This window comes from Zophobas morio, unplaced genomic scaffold (assembly GCF_036711695.1).
Source record: "Zophobas morio isolate AGI-343-1 ecotype UQ-CSIRO unplaced genomic scaffold, CSIRO_AGI_Zmor_V1 ptg000014l, whole genome shotgun sequence".
NCBI lineage: Eukaryota > Metazoa > Arthropoda > Insecta > Coleoptera > Tenebrionidae > Zophobas > Zophobas morio.
The window spans coordinates 21945983-21970291 of NW_026972119.1; the positions used below are offsets into that span (position 1 = coordinate 21945983).

At 29.4% G+C, this 24309-nt stretch overlaps 1 protein-coding gene across 2 annotated transcripts in view; it reads right to left on the reverse strand.

The window, feature by feature from the left end:
- The window catches only part of LOC135128640 (protein SERAC1-like), a 54085-nt gene that overhangs the window by 9048 nt on the left and 20728 nt on the right, over positions 1 to 24309 (reverse strand). Inside the window, exons 1-2 of one of the 2 annotated variants that reach the window (XM_064055602.1) lie at positions 9642 to 9766; positions 8844 to 9581 (exon numbers count right to left, since the gene is read on the reverse strand). In XM_064055602.1, coding sequence (XP_063911672.1) covers positions 8844 to 9581; positions 9642 to 9652 — 749 coding nt within the window. In that variant the 5' untranslated portion in view covers positions 9653 to 9766. Of the gene's footprint in view, positions 1 to 8843; positions 9582 to 9641; positions 9767 to 24309 lie in introns of those variants that run through there. The other variant, XM_064055601.1, reaches the window with a different exon arrangement.

The following is a 24309-nucleotide window of genomic DNA, read 5'->3' on the forward strand; positions in this document are numbered from 1 at the left end:
TTTTCGAAGAAATAAAACCGTAAGAAACTTCAGGAGGTTGAAATTAACAAAAGGTTTTTTTTGGTATTTTTCGCCAGTGCTTGGGAAAATGTCAAAGATTTCATATGTGAGGGTTTATTTTGAACAATTCCGGAAAAAACGGCTAGCAAAAAAATATGAAAAAAATATAACTTGCACAGAAACGATAAGTCTGTAAAAATAATCCAAAGTTCATACGACGACTGGTTTTCGAAATATTTGGGTTCAAAGTCAAATTTTCAATGTATTTCAAAATTTGCCATATTTTAATTTGGCGATTTTGGAAAAAAGGTACAAGTTTTGGAAGAAATAAAACTGTAAGAAACTTCTGGAGGTCGAAATTAACAAGAGGCATGCTTTTGGTAATTTTCGACGGTGCTTAGGGAATCTTCAAAAATTTCACAGATTAATAGCAACGCCAAAAATTGAAATCTTGAAAAATCGAAAACTAGAAATATTGAAAAATCAAGTATCGAAAATCGAAAAATCCAGAAACCAGAAAACCGAAAAATTTGGATAGTCTATAAACTGAAGAATGGAAAAGTCAAAAAATCGAAAATTCAAAAAATCGTGAATCGAAAAATTGAAAAATCGAGAAATTCGGATGTCAAAAAAAAGAAAATTCCATGAATCTAGTATTCTAAAAAATGAAAATCCGAGAAATCGGGAAACAAATAAAATTCGGAATTTTAAAAATCGAAAAACCGAAAATTCAAAAATTTGAAAATGGAGATTTCAAAAAATCAAGAATGGAATAGAAAAAACGAAATATCGAAAGTCGAAACATTTCAAATTCTAAAATCGAAAAACCGAAAAATGGAAAAACTGGAAAATCGAGAATTAAAAATTTAAAATTGTAATACCGAAAAACCAAAAATTCGAAAATTGAAATTCGAAAAGTCGTAAAATCGAAAAATCTAAAGATCGAGAAATGGAAAAACCGGGAAATCAAGAAATTGATACATCGCGAACTCGAAACATCAAAAGATCGAGTAAGCGACAAACCGAAAAATCTCCAATTAAAATATCGAAAAATTAAAAAATCCAGAAATAGAAAAATTTACAAAATCGAAGTGTTGCAAAGCTGAGAAATCGAAAATTTAGAAAATCGAGAAATCAAAAAATCGAAATATAAAAAAATTAAAAAATCGTAAAATCGAAACTTTGGAAAGTCAAAAAATGTAAAATTTAAAAGCCGGAAAATTAAATTGAAACACCGACCAATTGAAAACTTGAGACATCAAAAGATCGAGAAATCGAACAGTTGAGAACTCGAAATAGCTTAAATTGAAAAATCGAAAAATGAAAATTTGAAAAATTTTAACTTAGAAAAAACTGAACAATCGAATAATTTAAAAACCGAAACATTGAAAAACCGAAAAATTGAAAAATGGAGAACTTGAAAAGTCGAAAAACCAAAAAATTGAAGAATACCTGAAAAATCGAACAACTCAAGATTGAAAATCTGAAAATCGAAAAATCGAGAAATACAGAAATGGGAAAATCAAAATATCGAAAAATCCAAAAGTCAAAAAATCGAGTTTTTCGCAAAGTGGCCGAAAAATCCACAAATAATTCTGGGAGTGTTTTCATGGTCCCGGACCAAGATTGGAGGCGAAAATCAAAAATCCAGGAGCTGTCATACAATTTTTGTGAATATTTGGAGCAATTCCAGAAAAACTGGGTAACCAAAAACTATGAAAAAAGTCATGCTTACACAAAAACTATATGTCTATGTGTAAAAATAATTCAAAGTTAATACAACTACTTGTTTTCTAAATATTCGGGTTCAAAGTCCAATTTTCAATATAGTATCTCAAAATTTGCCATATTTTAATTTGGCGATTTTGGAAAAAAGGTACAAATTTTGGAAGAAATAAGACCATAAGTAACTTTTGTAGGTCGAAATTAACAAAATAATTTTTTTTAGTGGTTTTAGACAGTGCTTGGGGAAACGTCAAAATTTTAGTATACTGGGATATCGAAAAATGCAGATTTTCTCAAAATTTCGCAAAAATCTACGAATAATTCATTTCGATGAGTTGAATCGAAAAACAGCGCATTTATATGTCCCGGACTAGGTTTGGAGGCGAAAATCCTTAGTCCTTAATCTCATCAGTTAATCTCACCTTCTAGAGGTCGAAATTCACCAAAGAGAATTTTTTATATTTTCTGCAAATATTGGAAACTGAGCTTTTTTAAGAAGTAATTTAACGGGTTTTGACTTGAAAAAAAAAACTCATACGAATCGGCAGTAAACATAACGAAAATATTTTTCTTATTATCCATGATAATTCTAAATTATATTTTAATGGTCTTTATCTAACTCGTTGGGTTAAAATAAGTATGTGTCATCTAACTCGCTTATCTTAATATGCAGTAACGTCTATAATTCTATGTCACTCTAACTATAATTATTATAGGTCGAGGTGTTTTGTTATCAGCACAATTTTAACAGTAACCGAATTTAGGAATTTGTTTGTATTTTAAACAATTCCAAATATCCGAACCCGCTATACTTTTACAATGAAAATTAACTACACCTTCTGGACTGCAAGAAGATTTATAACAAGCGATTAAAATAGTCCTCTATTTAGTTACTTTTTTTTACCGTCTTTTGTCATTAAAAAAAGTATGTCAACACGATACGTCAAACAAAGTGAGGTTACATCGAAAGGCACTAATAAACATTATTATTATTATTAAAAAAAAAAATGGCGTGATGGAAACTTGAAAAATTAAAAACGCGAAAATCCCGAAAATCCAAACGACCGATGTGACAGATGACAGTGAATTTGCGCTTATTTGGTAATTTTGTGGACCCACGTTCCCAAAAAAAGACGATCAACTGGTTTTTGATCGCTTAAAATATCTAAAAGATGTTTTTTTTGTTATAAAAATTTGAGTTGAATGACCAGAATTAACATCCGCACGCGTAGAGGTCGGCATATCAGAAGTAGAAAAAAATTAGTTCATCAGGTTCAAAAACACGGTCAATGAAACAAATGTTGAAAGTACATCGCTTTCCTAAAATTTTGATAATTTTAAGTAGGCTTATTTAAAAAAGTTGGTCAAAGGTTGTTTCGACAGAACTTCCGTCATCTCTGAAGCCCAACCAAGCAGTTTTTGTTTCGGTTTTTTATTTTCTTTATTTTTTTCAATTATTCGATTTTATAATTTTTTGTTTTTTGAATTTTGATTTTTTCAGTTTTTTGCTTCTTCAATTTTTCGATTTGCTATTTTTCAGTTTTTCATTTTTCTGTTTCTTCAATTTATAAATTTTGAAATTTTTATTTAAAATTTCTCGAATTTTCAATTTTTCATGTTTCGATTCTTTATTTTTTCATTTTTTTTTAAGTTTTCGATTTTTCCTCTTGTCAATAAAACGTATATCTGCATTTACGATGTAAAAAAAATGATAGAAGATTATTTCTGCAGAACTTCCCTCTCCCTTCAAGTACAATAAATCCCGCTTATTTGAAAAATGATAAAATTTGAGGTTGAGATTTTTTTTCTTTTTTCAAAAGTAAAAACGAGTGGAGTAAAGAACAACCCCGAAAAATCGAAAATCGAAAAGTGGAAAAACAGAAAATTGAAAAATAAAAAAAATCTTGCAGAATTTCGAAAAATCGAGCACTCGAGGAGTCAAAAATCGAACAGAAAAAAATTGAAAAATAGAAAAACTGAAAAATGGAACTGAAAATTTGAGAAATCGAAAATTTAAAAAATCAAAATCGAAAAATGGAAAAATTGCAAAATCGAGAAATCGAAAAAACAAGTCAAATATCGAAAAATCGAATATGTAATTTTAAAAAACAAAAATTGAAACATCGAAAAACTGAAAAATCAAAAAACCGAGAAATCAAATTAAAAATTGAAAACCAAAAAAATTAAAAAAATCTAAAAACTGAAAAATGAAACCGAAAATTAGAAAAATCGAAAAGTAAAAACAATTGAAAAATTTAAACGTTGAAGAATGGAAAATTCAAAACATCCAAATTAAAAAACAACAAAAATTGTAAATATGAAAAATCAAAGAATCAAAATATTGAAAATTCGAATATTGAAAAATCGAAAATTCGATGAATCAAACTTTCGAAAAAACGAAAATCGGAGAAATCGGAAAGCATAAACATAATTCAAGAATCGAAACAGAAAAAGCGAAATATCGAAAGTCGATAAATCAGATATCCTAGAATCTAAAAGTCGAAAACTAGAGAAATCAAGAAATCGAAATTAAAACAATTCAAATATCGAAAACTCGAAAAATCGAAGAATATGAATAGATCGAGAAATCGAAAGTCGAGAAACCGAAAGAGCCCAAAATGGAAAAACTAATTATCATATTTTTCGATTATTTAAAACTCAAGTGAGTAATAATAATTCTAATTTTAAAAAAGTTTCTTACGATTTTTACATTTCTCATTTATTCGATTTTTAATTTTTCAGTTTTTCGATAATTAATTTTTCAATTATTCGATCTTTCAGTGTTAAACTTTTTCGATTTCATAATTTTGACGATTTCATAGTTTTTCGATTTTACAATTACTGGGTTTTCCACTTTTTTGTATTCCATTCGTTTTTTCTTCTCTCCAATTTTTCGATTCATTAATTTTTTAATTTTTTTCGATTTTTAAGGTTCTCAATATGTATTTAGTTTCTCAAAGTTTCAATCTTTCGTTTCTTCTGTACTTTCATTTTCAATGTTTCAACTTTTCAGTTTTTAAATTTTTCAAATTTTCGAATCAAAAAATGTAAAAATTGCAGAATTGGAAAACTGAAAAATCAAAAATAAAAAACCAAAATATGTAGATAAAATAAAAACTTTGAAAAATCTAAAAATTAGAAATTAAGAACCTAAAACTGAGAAGCTTTAAAATCGAAAAAGTTCAAAATCCAAATATTGAAAATTAAAAAAATCGGAAAGTCGGATAATCTGTTATTATGAATCCGGGACGGCAGACAGACGGACAAAAGACAGATACACGGACAACAGACTGACAGACAGACAGACGGAAACGGGAGACCTATCGTTTTGTACTCCAGGGGTCATGAAAGATCGAGAAAACGTAAAAGTACAGACTCGCTTACGGCCGGGAAGTATAAATTGAAAAATCTAAAAACTGAAGAATGGAAAATTAAAAAAATCACAAATCAAAAATTTTTAAAATCGAAGAATTGAAAAATAAAAAAAATGAAAAACTGAAAAGGAAGCAAATTGAAAATGCCAATAGCGAAAAATCGAAAATTCGATGAATCAGATCTTAAAACAGAAAAATCCAAAAATTAAGAATCGAAATATAGAAAACACGAAAAATCGAAAATTCCAAAATCGAAAAGTCGAAAAATGGAAAAATTGAAAAATCCCGAAAACGAAATTAAAACAATTCGAATACCGAAAATTGAAAACTCGAAAAATGGAAAAATCAAAAAATTGAAATATTAAAAAATCGTAAAATCGAAGAATGTAAAAATTGAAAAATCCAAAAATTGAAAAATTGAAAATTCGATGAATCAGATCTTCGAAAAAACGAAAATCGGAGTAATCGGAAAACCTAAACTTAGACAATCTGAAAATCGAAAATTCGAAAATCGGGATTTCGAAATATCCAAAAATTTAAGAAACGAAATATAGAAAAAACAAAATAACGAAAGTCGAACAATCGAAAATTCTAAAATCAAAAAGTCGAAAAACGGAAAAATTGAAAAATCCAGAAATCGAAATTAAAACACTTCGAATACCGAAAATCGAAAATTTGAAAAATGGAAAAACCGTAAAATCGAACAATGTAAAATTTAAAAAATCGAAAAACTGAAGAATAAAAAATTCGAGAAACGAGAAATTGAAAAAGTTGAGAAATAAAAAATCTAATTCAATTTTTTGATTTTTCAACATTCAGGTTTTTAAATTTTTCGCTTTTTCAGATTTAGATTTTTCGTTTCTCCAATTTTTGATTTGCAATTTTTCTAGTTTTCATGGTAAGTGTGTAATAATATTTATAATTTTTAAAAAGTTTCACACAATTTTAAAATTTTTTCATTTTCAATTATTCAACTTTAAAACTTTTTCAATTTTTCGATCTTTCAGTGTTACAGTTTTTCGGTTTGACAATTCTGACGATTTAATAATTTTTCGATTTTACAATTTTTCGATTCGATTCGTTTATTCGTCTTTCCAATTTTTCGATGCATTATTTTTTTTCGATTTTTAAGGTTCTCGGTGTTTAGTTTTTTAATGTTTCAATTTCGAACAAAATTGTGAAACTGAAAAATCGAAAATTCGATGAATCAGATCTTCTTAAAACCGAAAAATCCAAAAATTAAGAATCGAGATATAGAAAACACGAAAAATCGAAAATTCCAAAATCGAAAAGTCGAAAAATGGAAAAATTGAAAAATCCAGAAATCGAAATTAAAACACTTCGAATACCGAAAATCGAAAATTTGAAAAATGGAAAAACCGTAAAATCGAAGAATGTAAAATTAAAAAAATCGAAAAACTGAAGAATAAAAAATTCGAGAAACGAGAAATTGAAAAAATTGAGAAATAAAAAATCTAATTCAATTTTTTGATTTTTCAACATTCAGGTTTTTAAATTTTTCGCTTTTTCAGATTTAGATTTTTCGTTTCTCCAATTTTTGATTTTCAATTTTTCTAGTTTTCATGGTAAGTGTGGAATAATATTTATAGTTTTTAAAAAGTTTCACACAATTTTAAAATTTTTTCATTTTTCAATTATTCAACTTTAAAACTTTTTCAATTTTTCGATCTTTCGGTGTTACAGTTTTTCGGTTTGACAATTCTGACGATTTAATAATTTTTCGATTTTACAATTTTTCGATTCGATTCGTTTATTCGTCTTTCCAATTTTTCGATTCATTATTTTTTTTCGATTTTTAAGGTTCTCGGTGTTTAGTTTTTCAATGTTTCAATTTCGAACAAAATTGTGAAACTGAAAAATCGAAAATTCGATGAATCAGATCTTCTTAAAACCGAAAAATCCAAAAATTAAGAATCCAGATATAGAAAACACGAAAAATCGAAAATTCCAAAATCGAAAAGTCGAAAAATGGAAAAATTGAAAAATCCTGAAAACGAAATTAAAAAAAAAATCGAATACCGAAAATTGAAAACTCGAAAAATGGAAAAATCAAAAAATTGAAATATTAAAAAATCGTAAAATCGAAGAATGTAAAAATTGAAAAATTGAAAATTCGATGAATCAGATCTTCGAAAAAACGAAAATCGGAGTAATCGGAAAACCTAAAATTAGACAATCTGAAAATCGAAAATCGGGATTTCGAAAAATCCAAAAATTCAAGAAACGAAATATAGAAAAAACAAAATAACGAAAGTCGAACAATCGAAAATTCTAAAATCAAAAATTCGAAAATCGGGATTTCGAAAAATCCAAAAATTCGAGAAACGAAATATAGAGAAAACAAAATAACGAAAATCGAACAATCGAAAATTCTAAAATGAAAAATTCGAAAATCGGGATTTCGAAAAATCCAAAAATTCAAGAAACGAAATATAGAAAAAACAAAATAACGAAAGTCGAACAATCGAAAATTCTAAAATCAAAAAGTCGAAAAATGGAAAAACCGTAAAATCGAAGAATGTAAAATTTAAAAAAATCGAAAAACTGAAGAATAAAAAATTCGAGAAACGAGAAATTGAAAAATCGAAAGGCCGAAAATTAAAAAAATCTAATTCAATTTTTTGATTTTTCAACATTCAGGTTTTTAAATTGTTCGTTTTTTCAGATTTAGATTTTTCGTTTCTTCAATTTCTGATTTGCAATTTTTCCAGTTTTCATTTTAAGTGTGTAATAATATTTATAATTTTTAAAAAGTTTCACACAATTTTAAAATTTTTCCATTTTTCAATTATTGAACTTTAAAACTTTTTCATTTATTCGATTTTTCAATTTTTCTGTTTTTAATTTTTCAATTTTTCGATCTTTCAGTGATACACTTTTTCCATTTGACAATTCTGACGATTTCATAATTTTTGGATTTTACTTTTTCAATGTTTCAATTTGGAATAAAATTGTAAAACTCAAAAATCATAAATGAAAAACCAAAATATATTAAATGAAAATGAAAATTCAAAAATCAAAAGATTCGACTAAGAATCTTCAAAATCGAAATATTGAAAATTAAAGAAATCGGTTAATCGGAAAATTGAAAAATTTAAAAATCGGAAAATCTGTGAATTGACAAATCAAATATTGAAAATTTGAAAAATTGAATAAACGAAACCAAAAAATTTGATATCAAATCGAGGAAGCGAAAGGAAATGAAAAACGAAAAATTGTGATGTCAAAAAAAATTGGATTTTTTGAAAAGTTATATATCCATATATCCCTAATACACATACAAATTTTACAACAATCGGTCCACTAGTTTCGAAGATTACATATCTAATAAAATTTGACACGGACGTCAGACACACAGACAAACAGAAGGAAACGGGAGTCTTGAGCTCAAGAAGTAAAAAGCTTGTAATATGTAATAAACGCGCTATATGTCATTCGTTAATTCTAGATGACTCTCTATAAATACTGAAGATCATTATCAATACCACGTGTCCCCCATAACGTGCTTTTTCTGCTCAATAAAACATCAATCAAAGGTGTACTAAGTAGGTCGCTGAATAAAACCATTAAATATTAAATCCACATCCAAATGACAATTGAAAAGTCAATAGGTCAACACAGTTCATGGGTACATGAAATTCAATCAAAAAATAATACAAATTTGAGATTGTCTGACTAAACTAAAATCCCTCATTTAAAAACCAAAATCCCCTCCATACTCACCGCTGCCTCTTCTTCTTCCAAACCGGACACCACAACACATCCGTCGTATAATTCAAAGCTATCACCCTAACCCCTGGACAGTCCTTCGGCAGCCAATCCTGAGGCCAACATTGCGAGAAACAGTCATCTCCACTCACATTCACGTCATCTATAATCTCCCACTCCCCCTCCTTCCGAACCACACACACCTCATCCTCCTTCCTCGCGACCTTAACCTGCACCCTCGAGGAGTAAATATCACTAAGAGTCCTCTTCAGCGAGTGCTTCCTCGGCGGAACATACAAATTCCCCGTGGAGTTGCTCCTGACGGGAATCTGCTTGTTGAGTTTGTGACCATCGTGCCTCCAGCTCCCCTGCTTCCACGTCCTGTCAATCCCCCCATGGAGACCATGGATGAAAATAACATCCGCTAGGATATCCTCCTTCGGGCTGTACAGGACTTGACAATCCACGCTTTCCTCCGGGAGAGTGTCACTAGTGGAGAGGTCCTCGATGGAGGGGGCGAGATCTTCGCTGATGTTCTTCATAGCACGCCGAGTCAGGGGGTTGGGGATGTGTTTCTGCACGGACGCTAAAGAGCCGGAGAGGCTGTTGGCGAGGAAAGCGATGACCGTGGGGACGAAGCGGTGCCGAAGGTTGTCTACTACGAATTGTTGGTTTCTTAGGTAGATGTAGTAGATTTTTAATACTGCTGGCATGAGGGTGCGGGCGAAGACGGCGATGGCCACGCGTAAGCGTCTGAAATGAAGAGGGATTAGACAGGATTTTGGGGTCGTCGTACTAGAAAGCTAAACACACCTTGGATCCATTTCGATCAGGAAATGAGTGAAATTGTGTCTGGGTTATTGTTTGATAATCAACTACGAAGATAATTCTTATCTAATGTTTTGAAAATTTTGACCGCGGTGTCTGGAGTTGCTAAGTACACGTGTTGCTGATAACAGTTGTTTAATTGTTACGAACTACAATCGAATAGGATGTTCGTTTTCTTAGTCAAATTTAATGCTAAACGTAGTGTCATTGTTGCAAGTTTGCGTTCAATAATGCATTTATAATTTGTCGATTGACGACTTTATTGACCACGACATGGTAGCCAAACAATGCACATGTTGTTTTGGTATCATAATTGGTTGTTTGTGTGAGTGACACTTACGCCGCGAGGTCAACAAGTTTCCTGAAACGGGAACATTTCCTTCAAAATTCATCAAGCAATTTTCTCTTCTGATAAAAACCCTCATTTATTTGTGACAGATATGTTGAATTTTTGGGTTGTATACAGAAATAGAGTGAGGCAAAAACGGCTCTGTTCAGCTTTTGACGACTATAGGCTGTGTATAGTGTGTTTTTACTTTGTAGATAATTTGTGAAACGATCGAAGCAATTATTTGAAATGTGTATGCGTACCTTGAGCTTATCGCTTATTTCTTTTAAAAACAATGTAGTTTTTTTGTAATATATGTAGGAGTATATGGCATATACGGGGTGTCCCAGTTCACTTGTTCCACTTGAATATCTCGGTTAGTTGAAAAGCCATGTTTGAAATTTAGAGAAGTTGATTAAGTTGCTACTACTAGCATGATTACGCCCTTGGGTTTTTCTAAAATGACATCATCTTTTTCTTTTCATTTGAAAAATTGGTTTAAAGACTTGGTAGCCTGATGCTTGTCAGCTCATAGTGGGTCAGGTCAGATGATGATTATCTTATATAAAAAAATCTATGCGTAAAATGAGTTTAAAATGCGAGCGCTGCGAGCAGGTGTAATTCAAAAAATATATTTGTTGGTGTCCAGAACGTGCTGGCTACGCTCGAATTTTAGGGGTTGGTGTTTTCAGGGTAATTTGCCTTCACAGGGAGATCTAGAGAAGTATTATAATAAAAACTAAATGGTCTTACTACATTAATTAAAAAAATAATATTTTAAATGTTAAGAAGTAACACAGTCCTCAAATTGTGGCTTATGAATCCGTGTTTAATTTTATCGTAGACATTGAGATTTTTGGAAAAAAAATCAAAATCGGTTTTTCGATTTTTCGTTTTTTCAACTTTCGATTTCTCAATTTCTAAATTAATCTTTTTTTGGTTTTCTTCGATTTTTCAGTTCTTCAATTCTTCAATGTTTTGATTTTTTAAATTTTCGATTTTTCGAGTTTTCAGTTTTTCGATTTCTCAATTTATCGATGTTTTAGTTTTGGGATTTTTCAGTTTCTCGATTTTTCAATATTTCAATTTTGGGATTTTTCAACATTTCTTTCTATTCTTGAATTAATCGACTTTTCTATTTTTCAATTTTTTTATTCTTCGATTTTTCAATTTTTCGTTATTTCAGCTGTGGATTTTTCAATTTTTCGATTTTTAAAATTTAGATATCTCAAATTTTCAGTTCTTCAACATTTCTGCTTTTCAATTTTTCGAATTTTTCAGTTTCTAGATTTTTCAGTTTCTTTATGTTCCGATTTATCAATCGCTCGATTTTCCGACTTTTCGGTTCTAGATTTTTCGGTTTTTGAATACGAAAACTGTGAAGTTTAAAAAAACGAAAAACTGAAAAATCAATACTCAACAATCAAAACTTCAAAAGTTCGAAAGTTGTAAAATTTAAATATCATACGGTTCGATGATGAGTACGGCACGTGATAAACAGATATGCGCTATATGTACAAGACCGGCTGTAAAAAAGCGAATGAATTGTGTAAACTGTAAGCAATATGTTCACAACAGTTGTGCACTTAAAAAGAAGTGTTGTGAAAATCAAAAACTCTTATCGGAGGCTGTGTATGATTCTGAAGAAGAACCGGAACCCGAACAAACCAAAGATGTGGAAGAAGTCATAACAAAAAATGAGGCAACGCTACTCAAAATGGAAAATCGGGAACTAAGAGAACAGAATAAAATACTACGGAAGAGAGTACTGTACTTACAGGATGAGGTTGATGCATATCAGGATGGGAAGTTCACAAATGACGAAAAAAATGCCTCGTTTCAGGCTCATGTGGTGGCGGCATGTCAGTCTACATTTATTTCAGCCTTTGGTAATTTCAGTAAAGAATGGAGAGAGAAGTTAGAACAATTGGCACTAGAGATGCAGAATATTAAGGTCTCATTAACTGAAATGAATGCCGTAAAAACTGATCAGTACTCGTCGTATCAGCTTAATGAAAAAGTAAATAAAGAAGATCCATCGATCTCGGTGGTGCCAAAAAAACAACCGGCGATCCACCGAATTAATTCTAATCTGGAAAAAATGAGAGACCGACAACGCCAAATTATGAACGATGTTATTAATCTAGCGGAAAAAGATGTTGTCCAAAAACCATCTTACTCAACAGCTTCAACAAAGAATAACAAAAAAATACAATCGAAAGGTGTAAGCGCTCCCATCATAAATAACAAAGTTAGTGACCCGTCTTACAAACCTGACCAAATAGAGGAAGGGGAATCTTTCCAGAAAATACACCACAAAAAGAAGAAGCCGAGAAAGTATCAATATGAAGTTGGAGAAGAAACGAGTGATGAGAATTCTTTCATCGGTACAAGTAGAAAAGAAAGAAAAATATGGCTATTTACTTCGGGAGCGAAGGAACATGTAACAACAGACATTGTTTCAGACTATGTTTCAAAGAAAATAAATGAAGACAAGACAGACGTACATGTAAAAGAAATTATTCCATATCACAAAAAACAGGACAACAAATGTTTTCTCATTGGTGTCCAACCTAAGCATCTTGAAGCGGTCTATAGCAAAAAGTTCTGGCCTCAAGGAATCCGATACTCTCGTTTCAATTTTAAAAAAGGAGAACATTTTTTAGAGAAAAAGTAAACGAAAATAAACATAAAACTGAAAAGTCCAAATTCCATCTGAACAGCCTTAGGATCATTCACCAAAATGTTCAATCTATAGGTAACTGTGTACCGCAACTAGAACATTTACTAAATAAGGAGGTATGTGATTTTCTGTGTGTAACTGAACACTGGCAGGATCAACATCAGTTAAAAACTCGAAAAATATACGGTTATGAACTAGTATCTTTCTTTTGTAGAGACAAGGGACAACACGGTGGTTGTGCCATATATTCACGACATACAATAAGTTCTTATTGTACAGAAATAGATCTTTTAACAATTTCAAATAACTTTGAATGCTGCGGCGTTGAATTTAAAACCGGAACAGATGCTATAGTTCTTGTTAGTATTTACAGGCCTCCAGATGGTGATATTAATTTATTTATAGATAGCATGGACACACCCTTTTGGAAATTTTAGACAAAGGTAAAAAATTATATGTTATATCAGGTGATTTTAACATTGACTTTAAGTCAAATAGCAAAGCCAAAACTGAGTTAGTCAACTTATTAACATGTTATAATGCACATCCTACAATAAACGAGTACACGAGGGTTACACCTTCAAGCAAATCATGCGTAGATAATATTATCACAACGATAAATATTGATTACAAGACTGAGATTCTAAAATCTGGACTATCAGATCACTTTGGGCAATTAATAATATTTACGTTTCCTCATATACAGTCAGTAACTAAAGAAACTATTTCTTTCAGATTGCATTCTGAAACAAACATTACAAAATTTCGATCTGAGCTTCAACACGTCTGTTGGAACATCTTATACAATACGTTGGGCGCGGACGAGAAATGGACTGTCTTCTTCAAATTATTTAAAGAACTATATGAAAAACACTTTCCCATAATAACAAAAAAAACTTACCTTAAAAAAAAGATACCATGGATAACACCTCAATTAAATTTCTTACGTGACAAGCTACAAATATTGAGCTTACTATCCACAGTTAACTCAAAACACAAAATGGAATACATTAAATATAAAAAAGTTTATGATCAATTATTGCGTAGCAGTAAAAATGTGTATTACACTAATAGATTAAAAAATGCTGCAAACACAAGCAAGGAAACATGGAAAATTGTAAATGAGCTAGTTACAAATCCTAAATCACAGAACATCAACAAAAATGTGTTTCCAAGAAAATACCTAAACAACAATAATTTAGTGAACGATTTCAACGACTATTTTATGCATGCGGCTGCTAATCTAGTATGTAATACAAAACATCAGTGCCAGGGTAAATGTAATGTTTCCAATTTAATTCCTGTAAACTCTGATTCTATGTTTTTAAATCCAACAACTGAAGAAGAGATATACGCCATTGTATTAGCCTTAAAAAATAAAAATAGTAAAGGAATTGATGAAATACCGTTGAAAATAATCTTAAAGGTAATTGACTGCTTAAGCCCTGTATTAACTCACGTAATAAACTCTTCATTACATGAAGGAATCTTCCCCGATCAGTTAAAGAAGGCCCTAGTAATTCCAATTTATAAAGGCGGAGATCAAGAATGCTTACAGAATTACAGACCAATAAGTATATTACCCGCATTTGCCAAAATTTTCGAAAAAGTTATTTATAGACGTTTATTTGAATTCTTTATAAAATGTAATCTGTTCAAAAACTTTCAACATGGATACTTGCCTACAAAAAGTACTTCTACAGCATTGGTAAAATTTTATCAACATATCATTAAATTACTGGAGAACAAATTATCTGCTTGTGCAGTCCTAATAGACTTATCAAAAGCGTTTGACAGTGTAAATCATTCCATATTATTTGACAAACTAAATCGTTATGGTGTACGGGGTATAGCACTTGATTTAATAAAATCCTACTTAACCAAAACGGAACAAAAAGTGATAATCAGAACAGATGAACAAAATTTTGAATCTAGCTCTACATATATTACTATGGGAATTCCACAGGGTAGCATCCTGGGCCCTCTCCTTTTTATTATTTACATCAATGATCTGGAAAGGGCCATGGAAAATTATAGTTCCAAAGTCTCAGTAACAGGCTATGCGGATGATACTCCGCACACGATCGCACTCACTAAAACAACGGAAACACAACCTGTAGTGACTTCAATTCTTCAAAATATAAATAACTGGCTTCAGTGCAATCAATTAATCCTAAATTTACAAAAAAGTGAGTGTATTGGATTTAAAACTAAAAACAATAATTTTATATTTCCTCCAAATATAAATTTTAATCAGGTTTCTATTAACTTTACAGAATCATGTAAGTTTCTTGGAATCCACTTCGACACTCAGCTAAACTTTAAGGGGCACATTGACCAATTAGTTTCGAGATTATCAAGAGCGGCTTATGCCATCAAAATACTAAGCAAAAATGTATCGGTACAAACAACACTAAGTGCCTATTATGGTTATGTTTATTCTCTGCTGAATTATGGCATAATAATTTGGGGAAATAGTCCATTCTTACAAAGTGTTTTCGTAATGCAAAAAAGAATAATACGTAACATCTTCCATATGAGGATGAGCGAATCATGTAGAACTATATTCAGGGATAATAAGTTACTGACAGTATGTGGAATATTTATATATAATTTACTGATTTATGTAAAAAACAATCCTAAAGAATTTCAGTCTTGCTCTTTTCGCCATACTTACGAGACCAGAAATAAAAGTAACTTCTGCTTACCGGAACATAGACTCACGCTGTTTGAGAAGGGTGTGCATTATTCAGCTATGAGGTGTTATAATCACTTACCGTCAGCAATTAAAGAAATTGCCTCGGTGAAAATATTTAAAAGAGAGGTGTTCAAATATATTTGTGAAACTGAACCGTATAATCTATCTGAATTTCTTGTTTAATTGTAGTTTGTTTATTTTGTTATGTTATATTGTTATGTCATTTACAATGTAAATTTCATCTTTTGACGTGTCTCGTGTTCTAATGTATTTGATCATTGTAGACAAATAAAACTTACTTACTTACTTACTTACTAAATATGTAATTGAAAAATTAAAATATCGAAAAATTGGACAATCGGAAAATTGAAAAATCGAAAAACTGAAATGGCAGAAAATTGGGGAATCGAAAAATCGGCACTTCAAGAATCTGGAAAATCGAAAAATCTAAATTCGAAAAGTGGAAAAATCGAATGATGAGCAATCGAAACATCAAAAAAAAATCGAAAAATTAAAATTTCCAATAATTGAAAACTGCAGAATAGGAAAATTGAGAATTATAAAAATGAAAATATTTTTAAAATTTTTGATTTTTCAATTTGCAGTTTTAAAATTTTTCAATATATGTATCGGTTTATCGTGATTTCGAAGTTTTGAATTTTCAATTTTTCGATCTACCAATTTTTCGTCATTTCAGTTTAGGAATTTTCCAATTTTTCGATTTTTTCGTTTGTTGATACTTCAATTTCCCGATTTTTCAATTTTTCGATTTTGTAAATTTTCGATTTTTCGATTTCTCAATTTTTCGATTTTTCGACTTTTCAATTTTTAAATTTAAGATTTTTCAATTTTTCGATTTTTTCATGTTTCGATATTTTAATTTTTCAAGTTTTAGAATTTTAGACTTTTCGATTTTCCGATTTTTCAGGTCTTCAATATTTCTATTTTTCAACTTTCCGAATTTTTAAATTTTAGATTTTTCAGTCTTTCAATATTTCAGTTTTTTATTCTTCAATTTTTCAGTTTCTTGATTTTCAATTTTCGATGACTCAATTTTTCGAATTTCAATTCTGAGATTTTTCAATTTTTCAATTCTTTAATTCCTCGATTTTTCAAAATTTCGAGTTCTCGATTTTTTTTATTTTTCGAATTTTCAGTTATCCGATGTTTCAATTTTTCGATTCTCCTATCTTTGGATTTTAAATTTAATTTTAGCGTTTCTAAATTTTCGAGTTTTCGATTTCGATTTTTCGAGTTCTCAGTTTTTCGATTTCTCAATTTACCCATGGTACAGTTTTGGGATATTTCATTTTCTCGATTCTTCAATTTTTCTTCTATTTGTCAATTTTTCAATATTTCAGTTTTGGGATTTTTCAATAATTCCTTTTATTTTTTTCGATGTTTTAATATTTCAATTTATAAAAGTTTAGATTTTTGGATTTTTCTGTTGTTTAATATCTCTGTTCTTCAAAATCTCGAGTTTTTAGATTTTCGATTTTTTCCATTTTTTTATTTTTCGAATTCTCAATTGTCCAATGTTCCAATTTTACGATTTTTCGATTCTTCAATCTTCGGACTTTAAAATTTTTCAATTTTAGGGTTTCTAAATTTTCGATTTTTCGATTTCTCAATTTCTGGAATAATCTTTTTCTTTTGTTTTTCGACTTCTCGCTGTCTCGATTTTTCAATTTTTCAGTTCTTTAATGTTTCGATTTCTTAAATTTTCGAGTTTTCGGTTTCGATTTTTTAGTTTTTCGATTCCTCAATTTATCTTTCACTTTTTGGATTTTTCAATAGTATTTCGTTCTATTCTTCAATTTTTAAATTTTATAATATCCAATTTTTCGATTCTTTGATGTTTCGTTTTCCCGATTTTTCAATTTTTTGATTCTTCAATTTTTCTTGGATTTTTCAATTTTTCGATATTTAAATTTTAGATGATTCAGTTTTTCAATTTTCCGATTTTTTGCTGTTTCGATTTCTCCATTTTTCAATTTTTCGATATTTTAATATTACAATTTATAAAATTTTCGATTTTTCGATTTTTCAGTTCTATTCTTCAATTCTTGGAATTTTTAAATTTTAGGTTTTTCTGTTTCTTGATCCGATTTATTGATCATTCGATTTTCCCACTTCTCGTTTTAGATCTTCCGTGTTTCGATTTTCCCATTTTTAAAATTCTTGATTTTTCAATTTTCAGTTTTAAAATTTTTCGATCTATCGATTTATCGTGATTTCGTCATTTCGAATTTTCAATTTCCCGATTTTTCAATTTTTCGATTCATCTTTTTTTTGTATTTATGTTTCTCGGTTTCTCAATTTTTCGGTTTTTCATTTCTTCAATTCTTCAATGTTTCGATCTCTTAAATTTTCGAGTTTTCGAATTCGATTTTTCGAGTTTTCAGTTTTTCGATTCTTCGATGTTTTGATCCCTAGACTTTTCAATGTTTTAATATTGCAATCTATAAAATTTTAGATTTTTGGATTTTTCAGTTGTTTAATATTTCTGTTGTTCAATTTTTCGATTTTTTAGATTTTCGATTTCTCCATTTTTTAATTTTTCGAATTCTTAATTGTCCGATGTTCCAATTTTACGATTTTTCAATTTTTCGATTCTTCAATCTCCGGACTTTCAAATTTTGGCGTTTCTAAATTTTCGATTTTCCGATTTCTCAAATTCTCGATTAATTTTTTTTTTGCTTTTCGACTTCTGGGTTTCTCGATTTTTCGATTTTCAGTTCTTCAGTATTTCGATTTTTTAAATTTTCGAGTTTTCGGTTTCGATTTTTCAGTTTTTCGATTTCTCAATTTACCTTCAACTTTTTGGGATCTTTCAATGGTATTTCTTTCTGTTTTTCAATTTTTCTACTTTTCGATTTTTAAATTTTAAAATACTCAATTTTTCGATTCTTTGATGTTCCATTTTCCCGATTTTTCAGTTTTTTGATTCTTCAATTTTTCTTGGATTTTTCAATTTTTCGATTTTTAAATTTTAGATGATTCAGTTTTTCAATTTTCCAATTTTTTGATGTTTCGATTTCTCCACTTTTCAATTTTTCGATATTTTAATGTTACCATTTATAAAATTTTAGATTTTTCGATTTTTCAATTCTATTCTTCAATTATTCGAATTTTTAAATTTAGATTTTTCAGTTTCTTTATGTTCCGATTTATCAATCATTCGAATTTCCGATTTCTCCTCGGTTCAAGATTTTTCCGTTTTTGAATGTACCGATTTTTTCAATTTTTCGATTTGTAAATTTTAGATTTTTCGATTTCTCGGTTTTTAGATTTTTCGTCATTTCAATTTTTAAATTTGATTTTTCAATTTTTCGATTTTTTTTTCTTCGATATTTTCATTTTTCAAGTTTTAAAATTTCAGATTTTTCGATTTCCCGATTTTTCAGGTCTTCAATATTTCTATCTTTCAATTTTCCGAATTTTTAAATTTTTGATTTTTCAGCTTCTTGATCGGCTTTTAGATTTTTCGCTTTTTCAATTTTCGATTTCTTAATTTCTCAGTTTCTTAATTTTCAATTTTCGATGACTCAATTTTTCGAGATTTTAGTTCTGAGATTTTTCAGTTTTTCAATTCTTTAATTTCTTTTCAAAATTTCGATTTCTCGATTTTTTTTTTTATTTTTCGAATTCTCAGTTATCCAATGTTTCAATTTTTCGATTTCTCAATTCTTCGATTAATCGTTTTTTTGTCTTTAATTTCTCGGTTTCTCGATTTTTCAGTTCTTCAGTTGTTTTTAAGTTTTTCGATTTCTCAATTTACCCATGTTTCAGTTTTGGGATTTTTCAATTTCTCGATTCTTCAATATTTCGATATTTCAGTTTTGGAATTTTCCAATATTTCTTTCTATTCAATTTTTCCACTTTTCGATTTTTAAATTTTAGATTATTCAATTTTTGGATTTTTCAGTTCTTTAATATTTCTATTCTTCAATTTCTCGATTTTTAAATTTTTCGACTCTTCAATCTTCGGACTTTTAAATTTTTCAATTTTGGCGTTTCTAAATTTTCGATTTTCCGATTTCTCAAATTCTCGGATAATCTTTTTTTTTTGTTTTTCGACTTCTCGGTTTCTCGATTTTTCGATTTTCAGTTCTTCAATATTTCGATTTTTTAAATTTTCGATTTTTCAGTTCTATTCTTCAATTCTTCGAATTTTTAAATTTTAGATTTTTCTGTTTCTTGATCCGATTTATTGATCATTCGATTTTTCCACTTCTCGTTTTAGATTTTTCGTGTTTCGATTTTCCCATTTTTTAAATTTTTGATTTTTCAATTTTCAGTTTTAACATAATAATTAACATAAATCTATCGATTTATCGTCATTTCGTCATTCCGAATTTTCAATTTCCGGATTTTTCAATTTTTCGATTTCTCGGTTTTTAGATTTTTCGACATTTCAATTTTTAAATTTGATTTTTTAATTTTTCAATTTTTTGATGTTTCGATATTTTCATTTTTCAATTTTTAGAATTTTAGATTTTTTGATTTTCCGATTTTTCAAATTTTTGATTTGTCAGTTTATTGATCGGCTTTTCAATTTCTGTTGTTCAGTTTTTCGATTTTTAGATTTTCGATTTCTCCATTTTTTTATTTTTCGAATTCTCAATTGTCCGATGTTCCAATTTTACGATTTTTCAATTTTGACGTTTCTAAATTTTCGATTTTCCGATTTCTCAACTTCTCAATTAATCTTTTTTTTTTGTTTTTCGAGTCTCGGTTTCTCGATTTTTCGATTTTCAGTTCTTCAGTATTTCGATTTTTTAAATTTTCGAGTTTTTGGTTTCGATTTTTCGATTTCTCAGTTTTCCGATTTATACCTTTCACTTTTTGGATTTTTCAATAGTATTTCTTTCTATTCTTCAATTTTTCTACTTTTCGATTTTTAAATTTTAGAATATTCAATTTTTCGATTCCTTGATGTTCCGTTTTCCCAATTTTTCGATTTTTTAATTTTTCTTGAATTTTTCAATTTTTCGATGTTTAAATTTTAGATTATTCAGTTTTTCAATTTTCCGATTTTTTGATGTTTCGATTTCTCCATTTTTCAATTTTTCGATATTTTAATATTCCAATTTATAAAATTTTAGATTTTTCGATTTTTCAGTTCTATTCTTCAAATTTTTAATTTTTAGATTTTTCTGTTTCTTGATGTTCCGATTTATTGATCATTTTCCCACTTCTCGTTTTTCGATTTTCCCATTTTTAAAATTTTTGATTTTGGCGTTTCAGTTTTGGTATTTTTTAATTCCTCGATTTTTCAGTTTGTTAGTTGTTCAATTTCCCGAATTTCGAATTTTCGATTTTTTAAATTTTAGATTTTTCAGATTTTCCGTCTTTTGATGTTTCGATATCTTAATTTTCCAGTTTTTAAGATTTTAGATATTTCGATTTACCGATTTTTCAGTTCTCCAATGTCTCTATTTTTCAATTTTCCGAATCTTCAAATTTTAGATTTTTCAGTTTCGATTTCTGGATCATTCGATTTTTCGACTTCTCGCTTTTAGATTTTTCGGTTTTTCAATTTTCCGATTTTTAAAATTATCGACTTTTCAATTTTTAACTTTTTGATTTTTCGATCTTGGGCTATTTCGATTTCTCAATTTTTCGACCTTTAGATTTCTCGATCTTTTGATGTTTGCTTTCTCGATGCTTCAGTTGTCAATTTTTGGGTTTTTCGATTTTTCAAGTTTTCGATTTCTTGATTTTCCAATTTCTTGAGGTTCCGATTTTTCAATTTTTCGATTTTTTAGTTTTTTGATTCTCCGATTTTCCGATTTTACAATTTTTTAAATTTAAATACATATTTCGATTTTGTGACTTTTTGGTTTTTCAATTTTTCGGTATTTTAAGTTCGACAGTAAATATTTAAAAATATTTAAGTTCTTCGGTATTTCTATTTTTTAATTTGTCGAGTTTTAAAATTTTTTATTTTTCAGTTTATAGATTTTTCAATTTTTGGATTTTTTAATTTTACATTTTTCTATTTTACGATTTTTTGATTCGATTTCTTGACATCTCGGGTTTTCGATTTTAAAATGTTTTCGACTTTTCGATTTTAGGATTTGTCGATTTTTCAATTTTTCAATATTTCAGTATTGGGAATTTTTCAATTTTCCGAATTTTAAAGCTACGATATTATCGCTTACGCTTGGGAAGTAAAAAAAGCGGATTAAATGGAACATTTTTGACTTTTAAATTTTTTAACAGTGACATCCTTGGTTACCAGTTTCACTCTAACACCTCGGAAATTTGAGAAGATAGAATTTGAAATTTGGAACTATTAATAGATAAAAAAAAATCTAATTTATAGCGGTGGTTATGCAACCAACATTACTAGCGCGGATAACTGATCAGTTCAAAAACACCATTTTATCAACAATTATTGTATTCTTGACCCTTATCCTAACCTTACATTTAAGACAACATAATCTAACAAGAGAAACTGAGGGAATTTTAATTGTCCTGTACCGATTATCAACGCACTTATTAAATTTTCATTGCCAACTCTACTTCAAAAAGATCAAGAAAGAGCGATTTTCTTAATACAATTACTTAAAACATCGCCGACTTTCTATAGGGAATAAATGTTAGTTAAATGAATATCTAATAGACCTTAGGACCTTCTGTATATTCGTTTGCATTTAACTTGGACAATGACAACACGTATTCAAGATAATACAGCGTACCATTATACTGGGGCAATTAAATTTAAAGCGGTGATAAAACAAACGCAATGCTACTTACACACGTTATAAACATAACAGATAACATCGAACACAGCAATGTCGAAACTATACTTTACTTAAAAGCTAACCAAAAATTGTCCTCAAAATACCTCGTATTAGTTTATTTTGAGACTCTAAGTATATATTGTCTCGGAAAAAAAAATTGTGGCACTGATTACAATAAACAATAATGATACGGAATAGCTTAGCCCAATATTTTAGAGATGTTTGCGTTTTCAAACGCGAATATTTCGCCTAGAAACTTTATTAGCGTTTCCTTCGAATTTTGAAAGTATGACAGACTAATAATAAAGTGAAGTCTGAATACAACAAAAGTCCGCTCGATAAGTAGCTTGTAAATTTCGCAGATTTTTTTTTAACACAACATTATATTATTTACCTCAACATTTTCAGCTTTGCAATCCGGCTGCACTGCGACCTAAATTAATTTTATAATATATTTAAAAATAATCAAAATCAAAAACTATGATATCAAAATAACATCAGTTGGTAAAAAGAGTGCTGAAACTACTAAGAAGAAGCATTAACAGATCCACCAAAAAATTCGTCTAAAACAAGATCCGGAGACATTAAATGCAAATTTTGTGCGTATAAAAAGCGGAAAACTAGACACTAAGGGACCTCCATTCTAACGAAATCGTCGACGTTTTGGCTAAAAAATGCTTTATCTGATCTCAAGTTCAGCTTAAGGGGGGCGTCTGCCTGAAAATATTACATTACTCTTAATTATTATTTTTCATTTTTTTTTCAGATTTTCAGAATTCCCTAATTCGATATCAGTGTATGCCACTTAAAAACCCATAATACACGGCGATTTCGAAATATGTATGTGCTTTAAAAAAAGTGGGGAATAGCTCACAATAAGGTGTAAATTTCACAATGTCCGGGTGAAACATGTTTAAAATGAAAAATTTGTATAGGGACATATCGATCTCGCAATTACGCTCCGCCCCTCGGTCTGACAACGAATGAAAAATTCATCACGATTGAGATCGAGACGGTTGGGTGGGGCTTCTCGTTTAATTAATACATTTAGTTTTCTTTGTATAACACGATTACTTAGAACATATATCACATGGTAATTTCTCGTAGAAAAACAAGGATTTTACAATGAAGTTCCGCCTCTCGGCTTACGACGAATAAAAAAAATCATCAAAATTGAGATAGGGCGGGTGGGCGGGGCTTATATTTTGCCTTTATTTTCTTAACAGGAAACTTAGAACATGGTTAAAATGATACATTTTTGAAAGGAAATATGGATTTTGCAATTATGGGGCGGAGCCTAATTACAAAATCGATATTTCCTTATACAAAGGTTCCATTTTAAACATGTTTTAAGTTTCATGTTGTGAAAATAAGTCTACCCATATGAAAACAAAAACGCAAAATGTAAGCCCGCCCACCCGCCCTATCTCAATTGTGATGATTTTTTTTATTCGCTGTGAATCAAGGAGGCGGAGCTTAACTGCAAAATAGTTATTTCTTTACAACAAGTTAAAAACATGTTTTTGAGAATCGTGTTGTTCAAAGAGTACTATGTATATTAAGACAAAAGGTAAAATTTAAACCCCGCCCACCCACCCCATCTCAATTGTGATGAATTTTTTTTTCTTAGAAACTTAAAATACGTTTAAAATGGTATTATTATTACTTAACAACAGATTTCACACGGTAATTTCTCGTAGAAGAATAAGGATTTTACAATTAAGCGCTGCCCCTCGGCTTACGACGAATAAAAAAAATCATCAGGATTGAGATAGGGCGGGTGGGCGGGGCTTATATTTTGCCTTGTTTTTCTTAATATATATAGCCATTTTTTCACAACCTTAAACTTAGAACATGGTTAAAATGGTACATTTTTGCAAAGAAATATGGATTTCCATTTTAAGTTTCATGTTGTGAAAAGAAGTCCACACATATTAAAACAAAAAAGAAAATGTCAGCCCGCCCACCCGCCCCCTCTCAAGGGCGGAGCTTAACTGGAAAATACTTATTTCTTACAAGAAATTAAAATCATGTTTTTGAGTATCGTGTTGTTCAAAGAATACAATATATATTAAGAAAAACAGGCAAACTATAAACCCCGCCCACCCACCCCATCTCAATTGTGATGATTTTTTTTATTCTCAAAAACTTAAAACACGTTTAAAATGGTGTAAATTTTTGTAGGGAAATAT